This window comes from Mobula birostris, chromosome 6 (genome assembly GCF_030028105.1).
Source record: "Mobula birostris isolate sMobBir1 chromosome 6, sMobBir1.hap1, whole genome shotgun sequence".
Classification (NCBI taxonomy): Eukaryota; Metazoa; Chordata; class Chondrichthyes; order Myliobatiformes; family Myliobatidae; genus Mobula; species Mobula birostris.
In genome coordinates, this window is record NC_092375.1 from 194,723,813 (window position 1) to 194,744,266 (window position 20,454).

Here is a 20,454-nt window from a genome sequence, read left to right on the forward strand (position 1 = left end):
AGTACAACCATGGGAAATGTCTTGGACATTTTACTTGTAATCGCAAGACGCTGTTGGAGGGCTTGCCTGTTGCTGCAGACCAGGGTGAGTGATGTGAAAGTGCTAGAGCGTGGCTGAGCTTGGCTGGGGTCTGGCCTCACCCATCAAGGCTGCCCTACCATGTTCAAGTGGTGAAATGACAGGTTGGATTGTGTGCACCCTGTATCATTGATTGCTGGACATTGTCACTCAGGGTCTTGCACTATATTTGTTTTTTTTTGAGGGAATGAGCTTCTTTGCTCGATATTTTGAATTATGTTACTCACTATTTTTGAATGTTTGCTTAACATTTTGAATGTTGTGCACCTTGGCCCCAGAGGAACACTATCTCGTTCAGCTGCATCCATGTATGGTTAGAGTGACAATTAAACTTGATTCGTTTTGTTTTGATGTGTCAGGCTTAAAGTGATTAAAAAACACCAAGTTCCCATGGACACATGGTATCCACCTCAGAACAGATTTGTATTGAGATTGCAAACTAATTAAGACTAAAATTCTGCTTTCATGGTCAAAAGAACCAAAATTGCCAGAAGAGTAAACAGCATGGCGAAAACACCATCAATTGCCAGAAGAACTCAGCAGGCCAGGCCAGCATCTAAGGAAAAGAATAAATAGTTGATATTTGGGCTGAGACCCTGCATCAGGATTTCACATTCAGTTTGAAGGGGAGAAACTTAAATCCAAAACAAATAGCACAACCAACCAGTAGAAAGATAGGTTTGATTAAATGAACAAACAAGTAGTGTACAAAACATACAATGAAAGAAAATGCAAGTTTTGTACTTTGGAAGGAAAAGTGAAAAGGCCCATTAAATTGTGTAAGACTGCATAATTTTGCAGAAAAAAGGATCTTGATGTTTTGGTAAATGAAACACAGTTGTCATGCAGATACTCCAAGTAATTAGTCAGGATGACAGAATATTGTCCATTATTGCAAGGGGTATGGAATACGAAAATGAGGAAGCTCTGTAACTTTTCAGGACACTAATGAAACTTCATTATATCAGGGTTGAGGACTCATCCTATTTGTCTTATTGGTAATGCTACCTATTTAAGCAGCATTATAAAAGACTTTGCAAGCTTAATTCAAAGTGGAAAAACAAGACAATATAAAGTGGGATAATCCTCTGAGCTGGTAACCACATAGCTTGCTTCATGAACTATTATGCAAAGGCAGCCACACGAAATAGCTTTAACCTGGAGCCATGTTCTAAATAACAGTGTAAAGCTAGGTATCATTGCACTCTGAAGGACTGACAAGGTTTGCTCAACTTAGGAAAAAAAAACAAGAACGAGCAATCAGATACTAAAAGCAACATTTTTAAAAAATTAATGATCACAAATTAATTGAGTATCTTGGGCATAATTGAGTGTTCAGTCAGAAAGTTTGCATATTATCCCAATACATCTAAATAAATGTTCAAAAGAACCACGCTGAAATGCTGCACAATTGGAACACTTACCTTATACAGTGGACGTCTAACATCGATAGGGCAGTTCTGAATAACTTCATCAACTACTTCTGAAATGGGCTGCGTGAAATCAGGATTTGCAAACTAGAGAGAAGGAGAACACTGTCCATCACTAATGATTAATGAGAATAACACATACACAGTAAATTGTTGAAAAGTAGCAATGCAAATTTGTTAAGCACAATTAAAAAGTTACCTCTGGGTGAAAGAAAATTTCAGGGCCCAAAAATCGCTCATAGCCTACATCAATGGTGAATTCTTTCTTAGAGATGGCATTGACCCCAGTATATTGTTTGATCCATTTGGTACCATCCGTGTCATATTTGCTGAACTCTTTCACCAAGTCTGGGCAGACATAACTGAAGCGTTCCTTTAATTTAGTAAAATAAAGTTTAAACAAAAGCAGGTACAAAATCAAATTCTTACAACATGACACCAAAATCGATATTTTTAATCTTTATTGTACAAGTTTAAACAAACTACCTTATAGGCATCCATTAGTCTCGTGAGACCATGGATTTGTGCCTTGGAAGGTTTCTAGGGCGCAGGCCTGGGCAAGGTTGTATGGAAGACCAGCAGCTGCCCATGCTGCAAGTCTCCCCTTTCCACGCCACCGATGTTGTCCAAGGGAAGGGCACTAGGGCCGATACAGCTTGGCACCGGTGTCGTCGCACAGCAATATATGGTTAAGTGCCTTGCTCAAGGACACAACACGCTGCCTCAGCTGAGGCTCGAACTAGCGACCTTCAGATCACTAGACCGGCCCCTTAACTACTTGGCCACACACCAACAAACATACTACCTTAAACATACCAAATTTAAATGCAATAGCCAACAATTTATAAAAAATACTCTAATTTATATGAAAATTAGCACTACTGTTTGCTAAATAGAAACAACATGGAACCCAGTTATGCAGTCCACTGAATCCAAGCTGACCAAGCAGCCATTGACAATATTCCCACATTGACCTATTTTACTCTCCCCTCATTCCCATCAAATACTGATGCTGATCTTTAGTGGCTAAATAACCTACTTATTCAAGAGCAAGTGTATTAAAAATGCTTACCTTGACATTTATATTACATTTACTATAACAAACTTCTTAACGGTAGTCTCTGAACAAATCTTCAGATATTATTCTAAACGCTCCCATCGCTCATACTTTCTTGGGTCAATGAGAAATTATTTCACATTAGGGGCACTACATTGTTTTGTTTTTCGAAAAAAACTGTACCTTTACAGCCTTTGCAGTTTCCAGGGACTGTTCCGGGGGTATGCCCACTTCTCGATCTCTCAGAAGTTGCTGGATGAAGTATGTAATATCTCGACCAGCAATGGGAATGTGTTTAATGCAGCTACCAATCACATAACCTTCAGCCTTTAAAAGAAAGAAGGTTAAAATAGATCACTGACTGACAGTAGTGAAAACTGAGGGGAAGCTACTGAGATGATGAAGGAAGCCTTGAACACCGGCAAAGATGGAGAACCTCCAGCTGCCCTAAAAGCCAGCAGCATTACAGGCAGGAAGTAATACCCCAATACAAATATGGCTCGGGTGCCTTCACTATGAATTCTAGAAAATCCAATTGCAAAGTAGTTACTGGTCTGTACTGTCCACAGAAATATTAACAAACATGATGACATGCCATGAGGCTCCTCAAACATGCTCTTCCATTTAGTAAGATCTTGTCATTATCTCTGTTTTTCTCCTTGTTCATCACCTTGAAAACATTCAATGTACGACTTAACAGCTGAAGTTACAGATCAACAAATTTCATTGATGTCAAATACCATACGAAAGTATATGAACTTTCAGATGGTATTTGATAAGTATTGCTTAAGGGCATTGTACAAGATATGAGCCTGGTATTAGGGAATGTGTTTATTGCACAGAAGACAGTCAGAAACAGATTGTTAATCAGGAGGGAAGGGTGCAACTCCGTTTCAGGCCCTCAGTTGTTTGAGATTTATATTAACGATCTGAAGAATCTTTTGGCAGTGCAACAGGTTGCCAGAATAGGCAAAAACTTAGCAAGAGAAACCAGGTTCTCCTTTGATGAATTGCATTAAAGTTAGCAGGCAGGTGTGGCAAGTGGCAAATGCCATATTAGCCTTAGTTGCAAAAAAGATTAAAGAAGAGTAAAGCTTTGATTTGTCACGTACATCAAAATATAATAAATCGTGTCTTTTGCATCAATGACCAATAGAGTCTGAGGATTGTGCTGGGTTAACCCATAAGTGTTGCCTTGCTTCTGGCAATAACATAGCACGCCCACAACTCACTAACCCTAATCATAATCCCTAAAAACGTGGGAAGAAACTGGAGCACTCGCAGAAAACCCACTCTGTCACAGGGAGAACATACAATCACCTTAGGGATGCAAAAGCAAATTGAACCTGAATCAGTGATCACTGACACTGTAAAGTGACTTCTCTAACCATAAATAGGTACATTTTATTAAAGCAGGGGTTTCCAACCTTTTTAATGCCACGGACCCCTACCAATAACCAAGGGGTCTATGGACCTCAGTTTGGGAACACCTGTATCAAAGTCATATGGAATACTGGCAAGGTCACAGCTGGAGGACTGTACAGAGTTTTGATCTCATTATTGATGAAGGGGTATACTAGCACTGGAGGCAGACCAACAGAGAATCAAGCAACTGATTCTTGCAATGAGAGAATGATCCTATCACAAACAGCTTAAACACGAGATTTTACACTTCTCCTTAACTGATATAAGTAGCTAGCCTGCTTTCTGAAATAGGTTGGGGTCAGCTTACAAAAGAATTACAAATAAAGTAAAAATTTCCTTCATGAGCAAAGTTATTGACAAAACATTTGCTTGATGGGAAAATACCAACCTTGTCAGTCATACAAGTACACACAATAATAAACTGCACTTATGGGACTAAATACAGGAACCACTGCCTTAAAAAAATTTTGGTAAAGGTGGATCATAAATTCAGCCCCTTATTTGTCTCAAACAGGTTTAGTGGTAGTAAAAATTGCAAGATGCATTTTAGCAGACCAAGTTGATCATGAACAGCAAAATGTACCCAATGGAGTTGTTGGATAAGTCTGAGGTCAACTAGCCTTCAAACCACAGGAAATTGCATCAGTCCCACCAGAAACGAAACGCACACTAGTTCTTGGAATTGCAACATTTTTAAATCACCACTAATAGGGAACTATTATTATTCAGCGCTGAGAAAGAAAGGATGTGCTTTTGACAACAATGTAATCAAATTTGCAAAGAATAGAAAAAGAAAAGTGTGTTCTATTGCAAGAAAAAAACTCAGCTGGTCATGTGGGAATAAAACTAGATTTGAGAAATAAAACAATGGCCGAGAAATTCAAGAGGACGATTTCTGACCTGCATTTGTACACAAGCACTTTTTAGTCTTCAATATTAGGAAGTGCAGGATAACTGCTTAACATAAAGCAAAAAGACCCAAAGTAATTCAGGCCCATGCTTATTGAATTGCAGTAATTTGCTTGTCTTCAACCATTTTGGCTCATAGTCCTTTTTTCCCATTCCAAATTGCCTCCTTTACAGTTAGAATCATGATCTCTACTTGTAAGATTTTTACACTCATGATCAAAAGGGCCAACAGGCATCTAGCTTTTCAAGATATGGGGGGGGGGGGGGATATGAAAATGGGAACAGCCAGGGAAAATCAGGTTAATACTGACTGTTATCTGTGACACTTAACTACACTTGGAGCAAATTATTGAAATATCACCACAAACTATGGATCTGCATCAAAATACAGCATTTCAATTAATAGACATCAAGGCCTTATCATGATGAAAGAGGATCAAGTAGGCAAGAAATATTTTATACAACTATTTAATTATAAATTACAGATTTCTTTTCATTCCACTTCATTTTGCATCACACATTTGATGCCGATTTTAGCCTTTAAGAAATCATGGGACCACTGATCACTTGGGACAACCAACCCATCTACAAATGCCATAATTATGGTAGTAAGATACATTCTTAAACACTCCCTACTCAGTGGACTGAAAGCACATCAAGGCTTTGCATAGAAAGTTCCAGGATTTTGACTCAGCAACAAAAACAGATCAGCAATATATTTCCGATTCAAGAGGCCACATGAGAGGGAAAGGTGAAAGTGTCTATTTTCTAACACCCTATCCTCTTAGTTATCCAGGTGGTAGAAATCTCTGGTTCCAAGCCTTTATGGTCATGACAAAACTGCTGGATGAACTCAGTAGATCAAGGAGCATTTCTGTAGGCATGAGGCTGGTTGAAATTTTAGGTCAAGACTCTGCAACAGGGCAGAGTGTAGAAGGAAGAGAGCCAGCATAAAGCAATGAAAGGATGAATTGAGATAGGTGTTAGAGTGCAAAGTGGATCAGGTGAGGTGGTGCATAATGAGCAGATGGAGCTACTAGAAGAAAGTAAGGATCTAGATAACAGGGCTGGCATGGTGAACAAAGGGACAAAGAACCCATGTAGATGGGCAGAGGGAGAACAAGACGCTACTGGGCCATAAGGTACCCATGTGGAATATGGGATGCTGTTCTTCTAGAACACATTTGGTCTCAACATGGCAGTGGAGAGGTACGGGACAGATAGGTTGGTGTGACTATAGAGGGGAAGATGACATGCACCAAGCTCACAATGGATACGGTGAACAAAGTGAAGATGCTCCGCAAAGCATGTCAACTACTCTGTGGTTGGTCTCGCCAACATAAAGGATGCCACATCAACAGCATAAAATTTAATTTGGAGGAGTAGTATGCCACATGGAATGAGTCTGTGTCTCTGAATAATTGGGAGGGAATGAGCACAGGGACAGGGGCTGCACCTCGGGAAAACGCTAGGACCAGGGAGGAATAAGTGGACAAACATCTATTAGGAACACTTCAATTAAAGCAGATCAATCAGGTTCAACTTCAGTTTGAAAGTCATTGGGATAGGTCACAGAACAGTTTGAAAATATACTTACCACTGGAATAACATGAGTGACACCATCCCCACTATCAATAACCGTTCCAGTCAACGTTCGCTCACCAACTTGTCGAGACGTCCATGAGGCAGCTAAGGCAAGGACAGCCTGAAGTCAAACATAGCTAGTTATTTTTCAATCCAAAGCTGAAGATCTTTTGAACAAATTATACTCTATTTAGGAGTAACAATCTTGAAATAAGCTACAACATATTTAAAAAACAACACACATCAAAGTTGCTGGTGAACGCAGCAGGCCAGGCAGCATCTCTAGTAAGAGGTACAATCGACGTTTCAGGCCGAGACCCTTCATCAGGACTAACTGAAGGAAGAGTTAGTAAGAGATTTGAAAGTGGGAGGGGGAGGGGGAGATCCAAAATGATAGGAAAAGACAGGAGGGGGAGGGATGGAGCCAAGAGCTGGACAGGTGATTGGCAAAGGGGATATGAGAGGATCATGGGACAAGAGGCCCAAGGAGAAAGACAAGGGGGGGGAACCCAGAGCATGGGCGAGGGGTATAGTCAGAGGGACAGAGGGAGAAAAAGGAGAGTGAGAGAAAGAATGTGTGTTTAAAAATAAATAACGGATGGGGTACGAGGGGGAGGTGGGGCATTAGCGGAAGTTATAGAAGTCGATGTTCATGCCATCAGGTTGGAGGCTACCCAGACGGAATATAAGGTGTTGTTCCTCCAACCTGAGTGTGGCTTCATCTTTACAGTAGAGGAGGCCGTGGATAGACATGTCAGAATGGGAATGGGATGTGGAATTAAAATGTGTGGCCACTGGGAGATCCTGCTTTCTCTGGCGGACAGAGCGTAGGTGTTCAGCAAAGCGGTCTCCCAGTCTGCGTCGGGTCTCGCCAATATATAGAGGGCCACATCAGAAGCACCGGACGCAGTATTTCACCCCAGCTGACTCACAGGTGAGGCGACACTTCACCTGTGAGTCGGCTGGGGTGATATACTGCGTCTGGTGCTCCCGATGTGGCCTTTTATATATTGGCGAGACCCGATGCAGACTGGGAGACCGTTTTGCTGAACACCTACGCTCTGTCCGCCAGAGAAAGCAGGATCTCCCAGTGGCCACACATTTTAATTCCACATCCCATTCCCATTCTGACATGTCTATCCACGGCCTCTTCTACTGTAAAGATGAAGCCACACTCAGGTTGGAGGAACAACACCTTATATTCCGTCTGGGTAGCCTCCAACCTGATGGCATGAACATCGACTTCTCTAACTTCCGTTAATGCCCCACCTCCCCCTCGTATCCCATCCGTTATTTATTTTTATACACACATTCTTTCGCTCACTCTCCTTTTTCTCCCTCTGTCCCTCTGATTATACCCCTTACCCATCCTCTGGTTCTTCCCCCCCCCCCCCCATCTTTCTGCCCGGACCTCCTGTCCCATGATCCTCTCATATCCCCTTTGCCAATCACCTGCCCAGCTCTTAGCTCCATCCCTCCCCCTCCTGTCTTCTCCTATCATTTTGGATCTCCCCCTCCCCCTTTCAAATCTCTTACTAACTCTTCCTTCAGTTAGTCCTGACGAAGGGTCTCGGCCTGAAACGTCGATTGTACCTCTTCCTAGAGATGCTGCCTGGCCTGCTGCGTTCACCAGCAACTTTGATGTGTGTTGTTTGAATTTCCAGCATCTGCAGAGTTCCTGTTGTTTACATATTTAAAAACATTTGTCATGCTCATGTTGGTAGAGGAGAAATTCCATGCTTATAATTTGAACAATTCACTAAAAAGGTCATCTGCATATCATTGGGGACAAGGTATTTAATTTCCTCTAGTATTAGAAGTTAAGGAAACCAAGTGATAGTCTTGTAGCATTTTGGAAACCATGAGAGAAGAATAACTTGTGAAGTTTTGAGAACATCTAGTATACTTCAGGGTAAGGCATAATAAGAGTATAAAAAAGTTGATAAAAGGTCAGAATACTTTTTGTGTAGCATCAGTATACAAGATTATAGAAATAACATATATAACTACTTAATTTACTAATACAGTTATACAAAAGCAACAAAATGTTACCTCACCTGGACAGCAATGTAAAGACCTGGCACGTTGAAAGATTCAAACATAATCTCTGCAGTATATTCTCTATTTTCAGGTGTATTTAATGGTGGCTCAGTCTGTTGAAGACACAATAAGCCTCTTCATAAATGGGAGCAGACATATTCTAGTTATCTGTTTTACTTGCTCATAATTCAGAATGCATACTATAATTTACTTCAGCTTCTACAGAAGACAATTATAGAATAGAAGAGCACAGGAATAAGCATTCTGCCTGGCATGTTTGTACCAACGATAACACCAATTTAAAGTAATCTTATTTGTCAACACATGGTTTACAACCCTACATTCCTTATTTAAATATCTCTTATAGTTGCTACCTCCTTTGCCACCTCCCCTGGCAGTAATTCCAGGCACATCATTCTGTGTTCAAAATAAAAACCCTGCCTTATACACCTCCTTTAAATTTTCCCCCTCGCTCCTTAAAATATACACCTTCTAGTATTTGACATTTTCATCTGGAAGACAGAGTATCCTGTCAATTTTATATATATATTTATAAAGTTATAAGTTCCTCCCACAGGCAGTCAGACTGCTAAATAGCTGCTCCACCTGACTCTGCTTTGGACACTTTTAACTTGCACTGGACACTTATAACTGATTTAACTGACGTGGCTGTTGTGTTTTACTATTTATTGTTATGTTTGTTACTTAGTGTTGCGTTTGTTATGTTATGATTGCACTGCCCCTGAGAAACGCTGTCTCATTCTGCCCTGCAGAGCTGATGTACGGTTAGAATGACAATAAGGTTTTTTGAATCTTTGAATCTTGAAATTAACCAATCAGCCTATCTACTGTACACTTAAACCAATTCATCCACATACATTATAAACAGATGTCCCAGCTCAAAGGTCTGTGAAACACCACTTGTTACAGATCTCCAGCAAGAATAATGCTTCCACAACTACCCTGCTTTCTATAGCAAAGACAACTTGAACCGATCCACCAAGTCACAATGTATCTACCTTGTTGACAGCTTTAAAATTCATATATATATAACAATTACCGCCCTACCTCCATTATCTTCATCACCTCAAAAAACTCAAGTTTATAACATGAACTTAGCCAGGCTGACTATCCATAATAAAGACATGCTATTTCAGGTACAAGTAGAACCTATGCCCAAGAATCTTGTCCAATAATCTCTATTGCACGAAAATTTGTTGGATTATCCCCATTGATCTTAAAAGTTACAGTGGATATTCTTCAGCCGCCTGCATCCTTCTCATCTACAGGCAAGATCCCAAAGATCTGTCAACATCTTCTTGTCTCTCTCAATAACCTGGGGACTTATGCAAATTATGTTGACAAGACCCAAGGGGCCCAACACAACCATCTCCTCTCGATACCAACATTCCTTAGAATATCAACATATGCCTCCATGAACTCACCATCTTCCCTGTCTTTCTATTTCATAAATACCAATACGAAGTTCTTGTTTAGTATTGTACCTCGTTGTGGCTCCAGGCATAAATTCTAAGTAAAAGTTCACTGCTACTTAGTGATTAAAATTCCATTTCTAAACCTTTAAAAAAATATATTAATGTTATTGTGATTTTTAATTAAAAATCTCCCATTACAGAATTAGCATAAAGTAACAGCTGTACTTACCAAAAGAAAATAATGGTCTTCTGGTTCTGCCCTAAGGTATTTAAAAATAACCTGTTCCATAAATCTCTCCATCAGATCCCAGTCTTCAACAATGCCATGACGAATAGGCCACTGTTGCAGGAGGTAAAACAGATGTCAATTTTAATTTTGTAATTAAGAAACTTTCAAACTGAGTAATAAATAAAATATTGTACACCTATCAGATAGACCTTTAAAATTTAACAAGTAATAAGAAATCAAGTTAATGTCCTAAATAGGACTCATACAGTCATTTACCAAATTTCCTATTAGGGCAAAGATACAAATCACATACTTCTGCATTAATTGTTCTACTTCCAACACTTCCACTTACTGGTATTAAGTACTAACCTAATGCCAGTATACAAACACATATTTGTAAAGTGACCATTTACCAAACTCAATCCATTCACAGCCAAGTGTAAATGATACAGCAAACTACGAGTCAAGTTTATTCTCATTTCTGCAGATTTCTTGTTACATTTACAAACATTTTAATATTGAACAATTTTTATCAGATGCTTCATGAACTTACCTTTGTTGCATAAGTAGGTTTGTCTATTGCTTCATCCCCTATAAAGAAATCCAAATCATCAACTCCTTTCATCACCCTCCTTTGCGCCTGGTCACCAACCTTTGCGGATTCCTTGATTGCAATACCTTACAATAGGTAGAGAAAAAAAAAAGTTTAGTCAACAAATAGTTCATGCACAAGAAGATAAGTACACACTTAAAAAGAGGAAATGATTTGTCCATTTCAGAGAGGCAAACAATGAAATTTAAATTTAAAACGTAATAATGTAATATACAAAACAATGGAAGCCAGAAGTTAGAACAGAGGATACTGGTAACACCCAACTCGAATAATATGTTTCCATCATTTGCGGTTTTTAGTTAATTTGATTTTCATTCACAAATGCTGCCTAACCTTTCTCCAGCATTGTCTCAGATTTGCAGAAGGAAATACAACTTTGCACAGATGAACAATTTTCTTCAAAGCCCTCATCAAATACATCTTCTGGCCCATGAGCAACACTTTCAAACACTTTGTACTTTGAACTGTGTTGTATCTAAGTATTTTCAAAAGATCAAAGCCTAAATATAAATTCAGCTGAAGATAAATCAAATAAAAATAGTAATACCTCAGATGCCATTGAGGATTACACTGTAGTTTTGTTTAAAGATGTTAGAACATAGAATAGTACAGCACAGTACAGGCCCTTTGGCCCACAATATTGTGCTGACCCTCAAACCCTGCCTCCCATATAACCCCCCACCTTAAATTTACAATACAAATTTTAAAAAAAGACTGCTTTTGGGTATAATGTAGAAAATAACTAGCACATATAGAACATTAAAACATGTAAATGCAAGTAAGATTTTAACTGATGGAAAACATCAATGACTTATTTTTTCCAAGATCAATTATTGAAATTAAAACACCTGCAGATATGAGAAAATTACACCTATTCTTGCATTTTATTTTCATTTGTAGGTCAATATAGTGGGAAAGTTGTAGCATTTACAACTTTTAAATTATTTAAAGAAAATGTAGGCTTGTATCAAGGAATTTAACATTGCCAAGTAGTACAGGACCATCCTGTTAATTATCCCTTTCAATTCCAACTTTCGTAATCAGATACACCAAACTAATTCTAAATATTTCCACAATGTCAGCCTCTCGACTAAATGATCGACACAATTTATGAACTCTAGTTCAACATGAATTGAGATAGATTAGAAACATAGAAAACCTACAGCACAATACAAGCCCTTCGGCCCACAAAACTATGGCGAACATATCCTTACCTTAGAAATTACCCAGGGTTACTCATAGCCCTCTATTTTTCTGAGCTCCATATACCTATCCAGGAGTCTTTTAAAAGACCCTATCGTATCCGCCTCCAACACCGTTGCCGGCAGTCCATTCCCCAGACTCACCACTCTCCACGTAAAAAACTTACCCCTGACATCTCTTCTGTACCTGCTTTCAAGCAACTTAAAACTGTGCCCTTTCATGCTAGCCATTTCAGCCCTGGGAAAAAGCCTCTGACTATCCACACGATCAATGCCTCTCATCATCTTATACACCTAGAATGTGCTGCTATTTATATTAATTTGATAGAGAAATTGGAAGTTTATCAAAAACGCAATCTACAGTAAAATATTTACAAAATGCTCTCATATTCTTAAGTGTTATAACTATTGCAATATTCAATGACACGAATGAAATGTATACAAAATTATAGGCACAAACAATAGAACAGTTATAGAAACAACAGAACAGTAGAATGCTATTAAGTAGTACATAGTTCTGCTATTAGAATAGAATCCAGAGTTTTTGTTTCAAATATCTTCTTGGACAATGATACTACAGTTACACTATTTGCACATATTTAGTGACATTAACTGGTTAAAATATCAATAAAACAAGCCTCAATTTTTAGCAAGAGACTTTATAGACCCCACTAAACAACACATTTATAGGTACCATTGGTAAATCTGCTTTTAGGCTGAATAGACGAACACCACACAAATGAAGGCAACTTCAGGAAGCCAACTCACCGAGTAAAAGCAAGAATTGGCAAAAGTGCCAAGTTTGTAGACTTGGCCAAATACATAGGAAAGGCTGAGGGATATGGACCACGCTTAGTTGGGCATTTTGATCTGCAGAGACTAGATGGGCTGTAGGGCCTATTTCCATGCTGTGTAATTTTGCCACAAGATCAACTATCATTAAGGTTATATTGTGGTGTTGTCACACTTCACTTTGCAATTACTAGTACAATTATTACAGTTACTGAGACAGGGCTGGAGAGTAGCAATGTGTCTCATTCACTAAGCTGTATTACATTACTCAGTCAAGAGTGCATGGAAGATACACAACGATGTTGCCAAGACTTGACGATTTGAGTTAGGAGAGATTGAGCAGACTGGAACTGTTTTCCCTGGAGTAAAGGACCCCGAGGAGTGACCTTGAAGATTTACTCTGTAATATAAAGGACACACTGGGCAGGCAGTCACAGTCTTTTTCTCATGTGGAAGATAATTCAAAACTAGAAGGCATAGATTTAAGGTGACATGGAGAACATTTACAGGAGATTTTAAGAGCTCATTTTTCTCCCACAGTGTGGTACAAACTGTCAGAGGTGATGGAAGAGGCAGGTGAAAAGAGCAGATATTTCAGAAATGTTTGCACAGTACAAGTATGCTCCTCTCCAGGTTCTGATCATGTATTCAAACAAATATTTGAGACCAGTGGGACAAATGGGGATGGATTTATCAGCTACTGTGGAGCTACAGGCTGGGTAGAAATTGGGCATTTCCAGGTTCCTTCTCTTCCTAATCCCTGCAGAGCCACAACAATCAACGGGCTAAGCAGAGCTGGAAGAGTTGAGCACACTCACTTGCTCACATACTGGGTCAGTCAGGTCGCAGACACCCATTCTTCCCACACCTATTTGATCTCCCATCACAGCTGTTTGAGCATTTCTTCTGTTGAAATTCATTTCCAAAAATACAGACCGTTCCGGTTATTAACAATTTCAGAAATGGAACCCTATCATTACCTAGGGACGTACATGGATAGGAAAGGTAGTTGGTAATTGGGTGATTATTGTCTTAAGTGCCAAGCTTTTGGTACTATGCTATGCAGACATACCATTTCATATAAGACAGCATAAAAAAGAGAGAGAATGCAGAATACAGTGTTACAGTTACAGAGAAACAGCAGAGTAGCTAAACAATAAGGTTCACAGGCCACAACCAAACAGATTGAGGGATCAGGAGTTCACCTTGATTGCACAAGTGTTTTATAACAGCAGGGTAGAAGCTGTCCATGAGAATGCTATACACGTGCTAAAGCTTTTGTATCGTCTGTCCACTAGAAAGGACAGAGAAGAGGGAGTGAAAGGTCCTTTCCCAAGGTAGTGGGAAATGAAGGGTCAATGGAAGGCTTGATGCTTTTCATAAGGTTGGACTACACTGACAAGAAACTGCAAGGAAGCATAAAATGTAGGATTTCAAAGGTAGCAATTTCTTGATTTCTGCCTGTGCCACATGCCACTAAGGGTAAATTAGGATATGGCAGATGACAAGTTAGTGCAGCAGGCAAGATTTCATATTTGCGGATCATCGGGATCTCTTCTGGGGAAGGTATGACAAGGTGTTGAGAGGGATTGATGAAGTTAGGGCAGTGGATCTTTGGAAGGCGTTTAACAAAGTCCCTCATGGGAGGCTAATCCAAAAGATTAAGATGCATGGGGTCAGCAGCAAATTGGCTGTTTGGATTCCAAACCAGCTAGCGCATAAAACAGAGGGTGGTAGTTGAAGGGACTTATTCAAGCTGGAGTTTGGTAATTAGTGGTGTTCCACAGGGATCTGTACTAGGACCTCTGCTGTCTTTGATGTATATAAAGGGAAAGCGGTAAACCATGTTATCCAGGTTGCACTAAAAGTACTGGATTACCAGCGCTAGTACAGCTTATTAGAATCCTGTCTGGGTGTGTTGTTTATTGAAGGTTGCACACAGCTCCAGGATGCCAACACATAGCAGATCTACATCTGGACAGGGTCTCTTCTGATGAACCTCTGTTTATACTTGTATTACTTTGGACTGTTTGAGGTGAAGAGCAGAAGGGATAGAGTGAAAAGGTATGGAGTTATATTTACTATTTTAGCTATATGAGCTGCTCATATTGAAGTCGCATCTTCTTTAGACAAAGATTCCTTTGTTAATGTACTTCGACACTTTATAGCAAGACAAGGACACGTTCATGAACTGTGCTCTGATAATGCAACAAACTTTGTTTTAGCTGAGTGTGAGTTGTGAGAAGTCATTGAGAAGTGAAATCATTCACAGATCAGTGATGTTCTTCAGAAAGGAATTAAGTGAATTTTTAACTCCTCAGCTGGAGGAACATAGGAGAGAGTGACCAGATCAGAGAAAAAGGTCCTCAACTCCACCATGGAATGTGCAGAATCTTGACAAGGGTTCTCACACAGTCCTTTACGAAGTAGAGGCGACTATCAATGGCCATCCAATTACTGAGGTATCCCCTGAACCAAATGATTTGAAAGCACTAACATTCAACCATCTACAGCCTCTGAAGATCTCAACACCCTTACCACCAGCAGAGTTATAAAGACATTTATGCTCGTCGTTGATGAAAGCAGGACAAACACATGTCAAACTTGTTTTGGAAATGGTGGATCAAGAAGTACTTACAACAGTTACAAGAACGTCAGAAGTGGGCAGATATAAAATGTAATTTCCTCCCAAGTGACATTGTGATGACACAACATCTCAAAACTCATGGATCACAAGAAGAGTCATTCAAGTCTTTCCAGACTGAAGAGAATTTGTGTGGCAGGTAAGCATTAAAACCAAGACCAGCTTTCTTGACAGGCATTTGCCTCTTGTAGAGGACAGATCTTAGTTAAAACTCTAGAAGCTTCATGACTTTGTCTTGACTTACTGACTTGACAGAGAATGGTGGTAAAGGGCACTGTACTGGGCTAAGTGCTGGCAATCTCTGGCCTAGATAACTGGTACATGAGTTGACTGGAAGACTAGAATAATTAGGGTGTGGGATGTAGAGCAATGTATCTATTTTCCGTATTGTATTTTGTGCTGTGTGTTATTATGGGTAATTTGTCACGTGATTGGGACATTGAAGAAGCAAATGAGTACAGTTATGCGTTCACCCTTCGTCTTAGTTTAGATAAGTTGAGAAAGAGTGAGCCAGGGGAGATTTATTTAATGATTTTTGCTTAATTATGCTAATTATTCTTACTTTGCTATATTGCTAATTTAGTTAGTTTTAAAATCTTGTAAAGATCATCCATCTTTGCAAGCTTTGTAATAAAGGATCAAACATACTTTTTTTTCAACTTGGAATTCAGTTATTTGGAAGCACGTCATACAGTGTCAAGTCCCTCGCTCAGTCCTCTCCAGTTTTGGTTTGTTTTCAAATACCCACTATAGTAGCCATGGATCCCAGCTATGCCTGCCTTTTCACTGGCTATGTGGAACAGCTGATGTTCCAAACCTTTTCTGGTAATGCTCACAAACTCTTTCTGCATTTCACTTGTAACTGCATTGGTGCTGCTTCATGCACCCATTCTCAGCTTACCAATTCTATCGACTCTGCCTCCAACTTACACCTTGCCCTTGAATTTACTTGGTCTATTCCTGACACCTCTTTCTCTTTTGCCATCTCTGGAGGCCGCTTGTCTATCAACAGCTTTTATAAGCCTACCAATTCCCATGGCTATCTTGACTATACCACTTCCCACCCCATCTCCTGTAAAAATGCTATTCCCCTTTCTCAGTTCCTTCTCCTCTGCTATATCTATTCCTAGGACACAGCTTTTCATTCCAAAACAAAGAAGTGCTCCTTCTTCAAAGAACGGGGTTTCCTTCCTCCACCTTTGACAATGCCCTCACCTGTATCTCCTCCATTTCCCGGAAAACCCCACTTATCCCTTCTTCCTACCGGTTAAAAGTGATGGTGTTCCTCATCCTTAACTACATCATGAGCCTTCATATCCAACACATCATTCTCCACAACTCCCACGGGATCCTACCACGAAACACATCTTTATTTTCCCTAACTCTGCTTTCTGTAGGGAATATTCACTCTATGATTCCCTTGTCAATTCATCCTTCCCCACTAATCTCCCTCTTGGCACATATCCTAGTAAGTGACAGATACTCTGCACCTGCCTGCAACATCTCATGTTCCGACTGCATACCCCCCAACCTAAGGCATGAACATTGATTTCTCCTTCCTGTAATTTTTTTTCTATTCTTTCCCCCTCCCCCTTCCAAAGATTGGGTACAAATCTCTTCTTCTCTTCAGTTGTCCATCGAAATCCGATGACGACGTCCACTCTTTTAATGGTGAGATCATTGATGACTATACAGTCCTATCCTGGACCCACAAGTAGTAGTGGAGGCAACCATGGCTGCATTTCTCCTGGCTCTCTGCTGCTGTCTTCTAGTTGTTCTTCCGATCTCCAGAAAACGAACCCCATCCCTACGCAGCTGTCCCCAAGTGGTACGGTCAGGAGCAATCTCCTCCAGGTTCTCAGGTCTGATCTTGCACTTCCTTAAAGCATTCTTTATCTGATCCTTACAGTGCTTCTTTGGCCTTCCAGCTGAGCGTCAACCATGATATAGTTGGCCGTATAACACTCTACGGGGTAGCCGACATGGGGGCATCTTATCACGTGCCCCAGCCACTGCAGCTGAGGCTGGGTGATCATGGCTTCAATAATTCCGCAGTTGGTCTTTACAAGTATTTCAGTATGAGGCACCCGCTCACTCCAGGTAATAAATACAGACAGAGCAAAGAGTGAAATTGTACCACAGAGGCAAAATTCAGATAGACAAAGTATGCAGAACTGAAGGTGAATGCACATAGTGTTCGGAATAAGATGGGACAAATATGGCGCAATTAGAGATTGGTTGGTATGACATTGTGGGGAGCAGAGTTATGGCTGAAAGAAGGCCATAGCTGGGAACATAACACCAAAGGGTACACTTTGTATCAAAAGGACAGGCAGAAAGGCAGAGGTGGTGGTGTGGCTCTGTTGCTAAGTGATGGAATTACATCTTTAGAAAGAGGTGACAATAAGTGCGGACTATTATGTAAATGGTAAGAAGATTCAAACATCTGAGGGACAGAGGGACTTGGGAGTCCTCATGCAACAAGGGTAATTTACTGGTGGAGTCTGTGGTAAAGGCAGCAAATGCAATATTGGCATTTATTTCAAAAGAAATAGAATATAAAAGCAAGGAGATAATGCCGAGGCTTCATAAGACACTAGTCAGGCTGCACTTGTCAACATTTTTGGGCCCTTTGTATCAGAAAGGATGTGTTACCATTGGAGAGTCCACAGGGGATTCATGAGGATGATTCTGGGAATTAAGGGGTTAACAAATGAGGAGCATCTGGCAGCTTTGGGCATTGTGCTCAATGGAATGCAGAAGAATGCAGGGGATCTCACTGAAACCTTCCGAATGTTGAAAGGACTTTATAGGGTGGATGTGGGGAGGATGTTTCCTCTGGTGGGGTATCTAGAACTAGACAGCACAGCCTCAAAATTGAGGGGCAACCTTTTAGAACAAAGGCAAGGAGGATTTTTTTTAAGCCAGAGAGTAGTGAATCTGTGGATTTTTCTCTGCCACAGGCTGCTGATTTGTCAGGGCAAAGGATATGGCAAAATGTTGGGTGTATGAGGTTGAGTGGAATCCAAGATCACCCATGATAGTATTGGGGAGTGGATTCGGTGGGCTAAATGGCTTAATTCTGCTCCTCTGGTCTTCGCTCTTCCTTTACTCCCCATTCTGCTCTCTTACCTCTTTATCTCACCTGCCTATCACCTCCCCCTGGTGCCCCTCCTCCTTCGGTCCATTCACCTCTCATTAGGTTCCTTCTCCTCCAACAATTTACCTTTCCCACCCATTTGGCTTCACCTATTGCCTTCTAGCCATCCTCCTTCACTTCCCCCTCCCCCCACCTTTAGTATTTATTTGTATGCAAGATGGCAACTGCAAACAATGATTCCTTGGGCGACATCTTCCAGATAACCAATCTCTTCAATTATTTCACTTTCTATACCACTTCTGCCTTTTAGAAACATAGAAAACCTACACCACAATACAGGCCCTTCAGCCCACAATGCTGTGCCAAACATGTACTTATTTTCAAAATTACCTAGGGTTACTCAGAGCCCTCTATTTTTCTCAGCTCCATGTACCTATCCAGGAGCCTCTTAAAAGACCCTATCGTATCTACCTCTACCACAGTCGCCGGCAGACATTCCACGCACTCACCACTGTGTAAAAAAAAACTTACCCCTGACATCCCCTCTGTACCTTCTTCCGAGCACCTTAAAACCGTACCCTCTTGTATTAGCCCTGGGAAAAAGCCTCTGATTATCCACACGATCAATGCCTCTCATTATCTTATACACCTCTATCAGGTCACCTCTCATCCTCCATCACTCCAAGGAGAAAAGGCCAAGTTCACTCAACCTATTCTCATAAGGCATGCTCCCCAATCCAAGCAACATCCTTGTAAATCCCCTCTACACCCTTTCTATAGTACCACATCCTTCCTGTAGTGAGGTGACCAGAACTGAGCATAGTACTTCCAGTGGGGTCTGACCAGGGTCCTATACAGCTGTAACATTACCTCTCGGCTCTTGAACTCAGTCCCACAGTTGAAGAAGGCCAAATTTGTAATGAATAACAGACTTTTCTGCTAGTCTTGATTGTGTTATGGAAATTGTCAGAGCCTGTGATGAGCAGGTTGATATTTGATAGATGATCTTATTCTCTACTGTGTCCAGGTGCACCAAGAATATGAGCTGCCTCATGGAAAGACCAGAGACAGGGTGTGGAGTTATGAATGACTCTATCTCGAAGCCGTGAGGAAGTCTGAAGCATCCAGGTAAATGCAGTGGTGGTCAGCAGCCTCTCTCAATGGAGGCGTTTGCATTCAAACTGGGAGCGGTAGCTGCTCTTCACGGAAGGACTGAGTTCTTGCAGCTGCCCTTTTCGAAAGCTGATGGAAGGATTTTTTTGATATTATAGACAATAAGTGCAGGAGTAGGCCATTCAGCCCTTCGAGCCAGCACCACCATTCACTGTGATCATGGCTGATCATCCACAATCAGCACTCTTTTCTTGCCTTCTCCCCATATTCCTTCACTCCGCTATCTTTAAGAGCTCAAACTCTTTTTTGAAAGAATCCAGAGAATTGGCGTCCACTGCCTACTCAGGCAGAGCATTCCACAGAACCACAACCCACTGTGTGAAAAAGTTTTTCCTCAACTCCGTTTTAAATTGTCTACCCCTTATTCCTAAACTGTGGCCTCTGGTTCTGGACTCCCCCAGCATCAGGAACATGTTTCCTGCCTGTAGCGTGTCCAATCCCTTAATAATCTTAAGTTTCAATCAGATCCCCTCTCATCCTTCTAAATTCCAATGTATACAACCCCAGTCGTTCCAATCTTTCAAAATATGACAGTCTCGCCATCCCGGGAATTAACCTCGTGAACCTACACTGCACTCCCTCAATAGCTAGAATGTTCTTCCTCAAATTTGGAGACCAAAATTGTACACAATATTCCAGGTGTGGTCTCACCAGGGCCCTGTAAAACTGCAGAAGGACCTCTTTGCTCCTATACTCAATTCCCCTTGTTATGAAGGCCAGCATGCCATTAGCTTTCTTCACT

At 40.7% G+C, this 20,454-nt stretch overlaps 1 protein-coding gene across 2 annotated transcripts in view; it reads right to left on the reverse strand.

Moving 5' to 3' along the window:
• The window catches only part of LOC140199675 (actin-related protein 3), a 44,294-nt gene that overhangs the window by 9,351 nt on the left and 14,489 nt on the right, over positions 1-20,454 (reverse strand). For both annotated transcript variants that reach the window (XM_072262139.1, XM_072262140.1), the window contains exons 3-9: positions 10,742-10,866; positions 10,189-10,299; positions 8,541-8,636; positions 6,497-6,604; positions 2,749-2,892; positions 1,708-1,881; positions 1,503-1,595 (exon numbers count right to left, since the gene is read on the reverse strand). In XM_072262139.1, the coding sequence (XP_072118240.1) occupies positions 1,503-1,595; positions 1,708-1,881; positions 2,749-2,892; positions 6,497-6,604; positions 8,541-8,636; positions 10,189-10,299; positions 10,742-10,866 (851 nt within the window). The remainder of the gene's footprint in view (positions 1-1,502; positions 1,596-1,707; positions 1,882-2,748; positions 2,893-6,496; positions 6,605-8,540; positions 8,637-10,188; positions 10,300-10,741; positions 10,867-20,454) is intronic.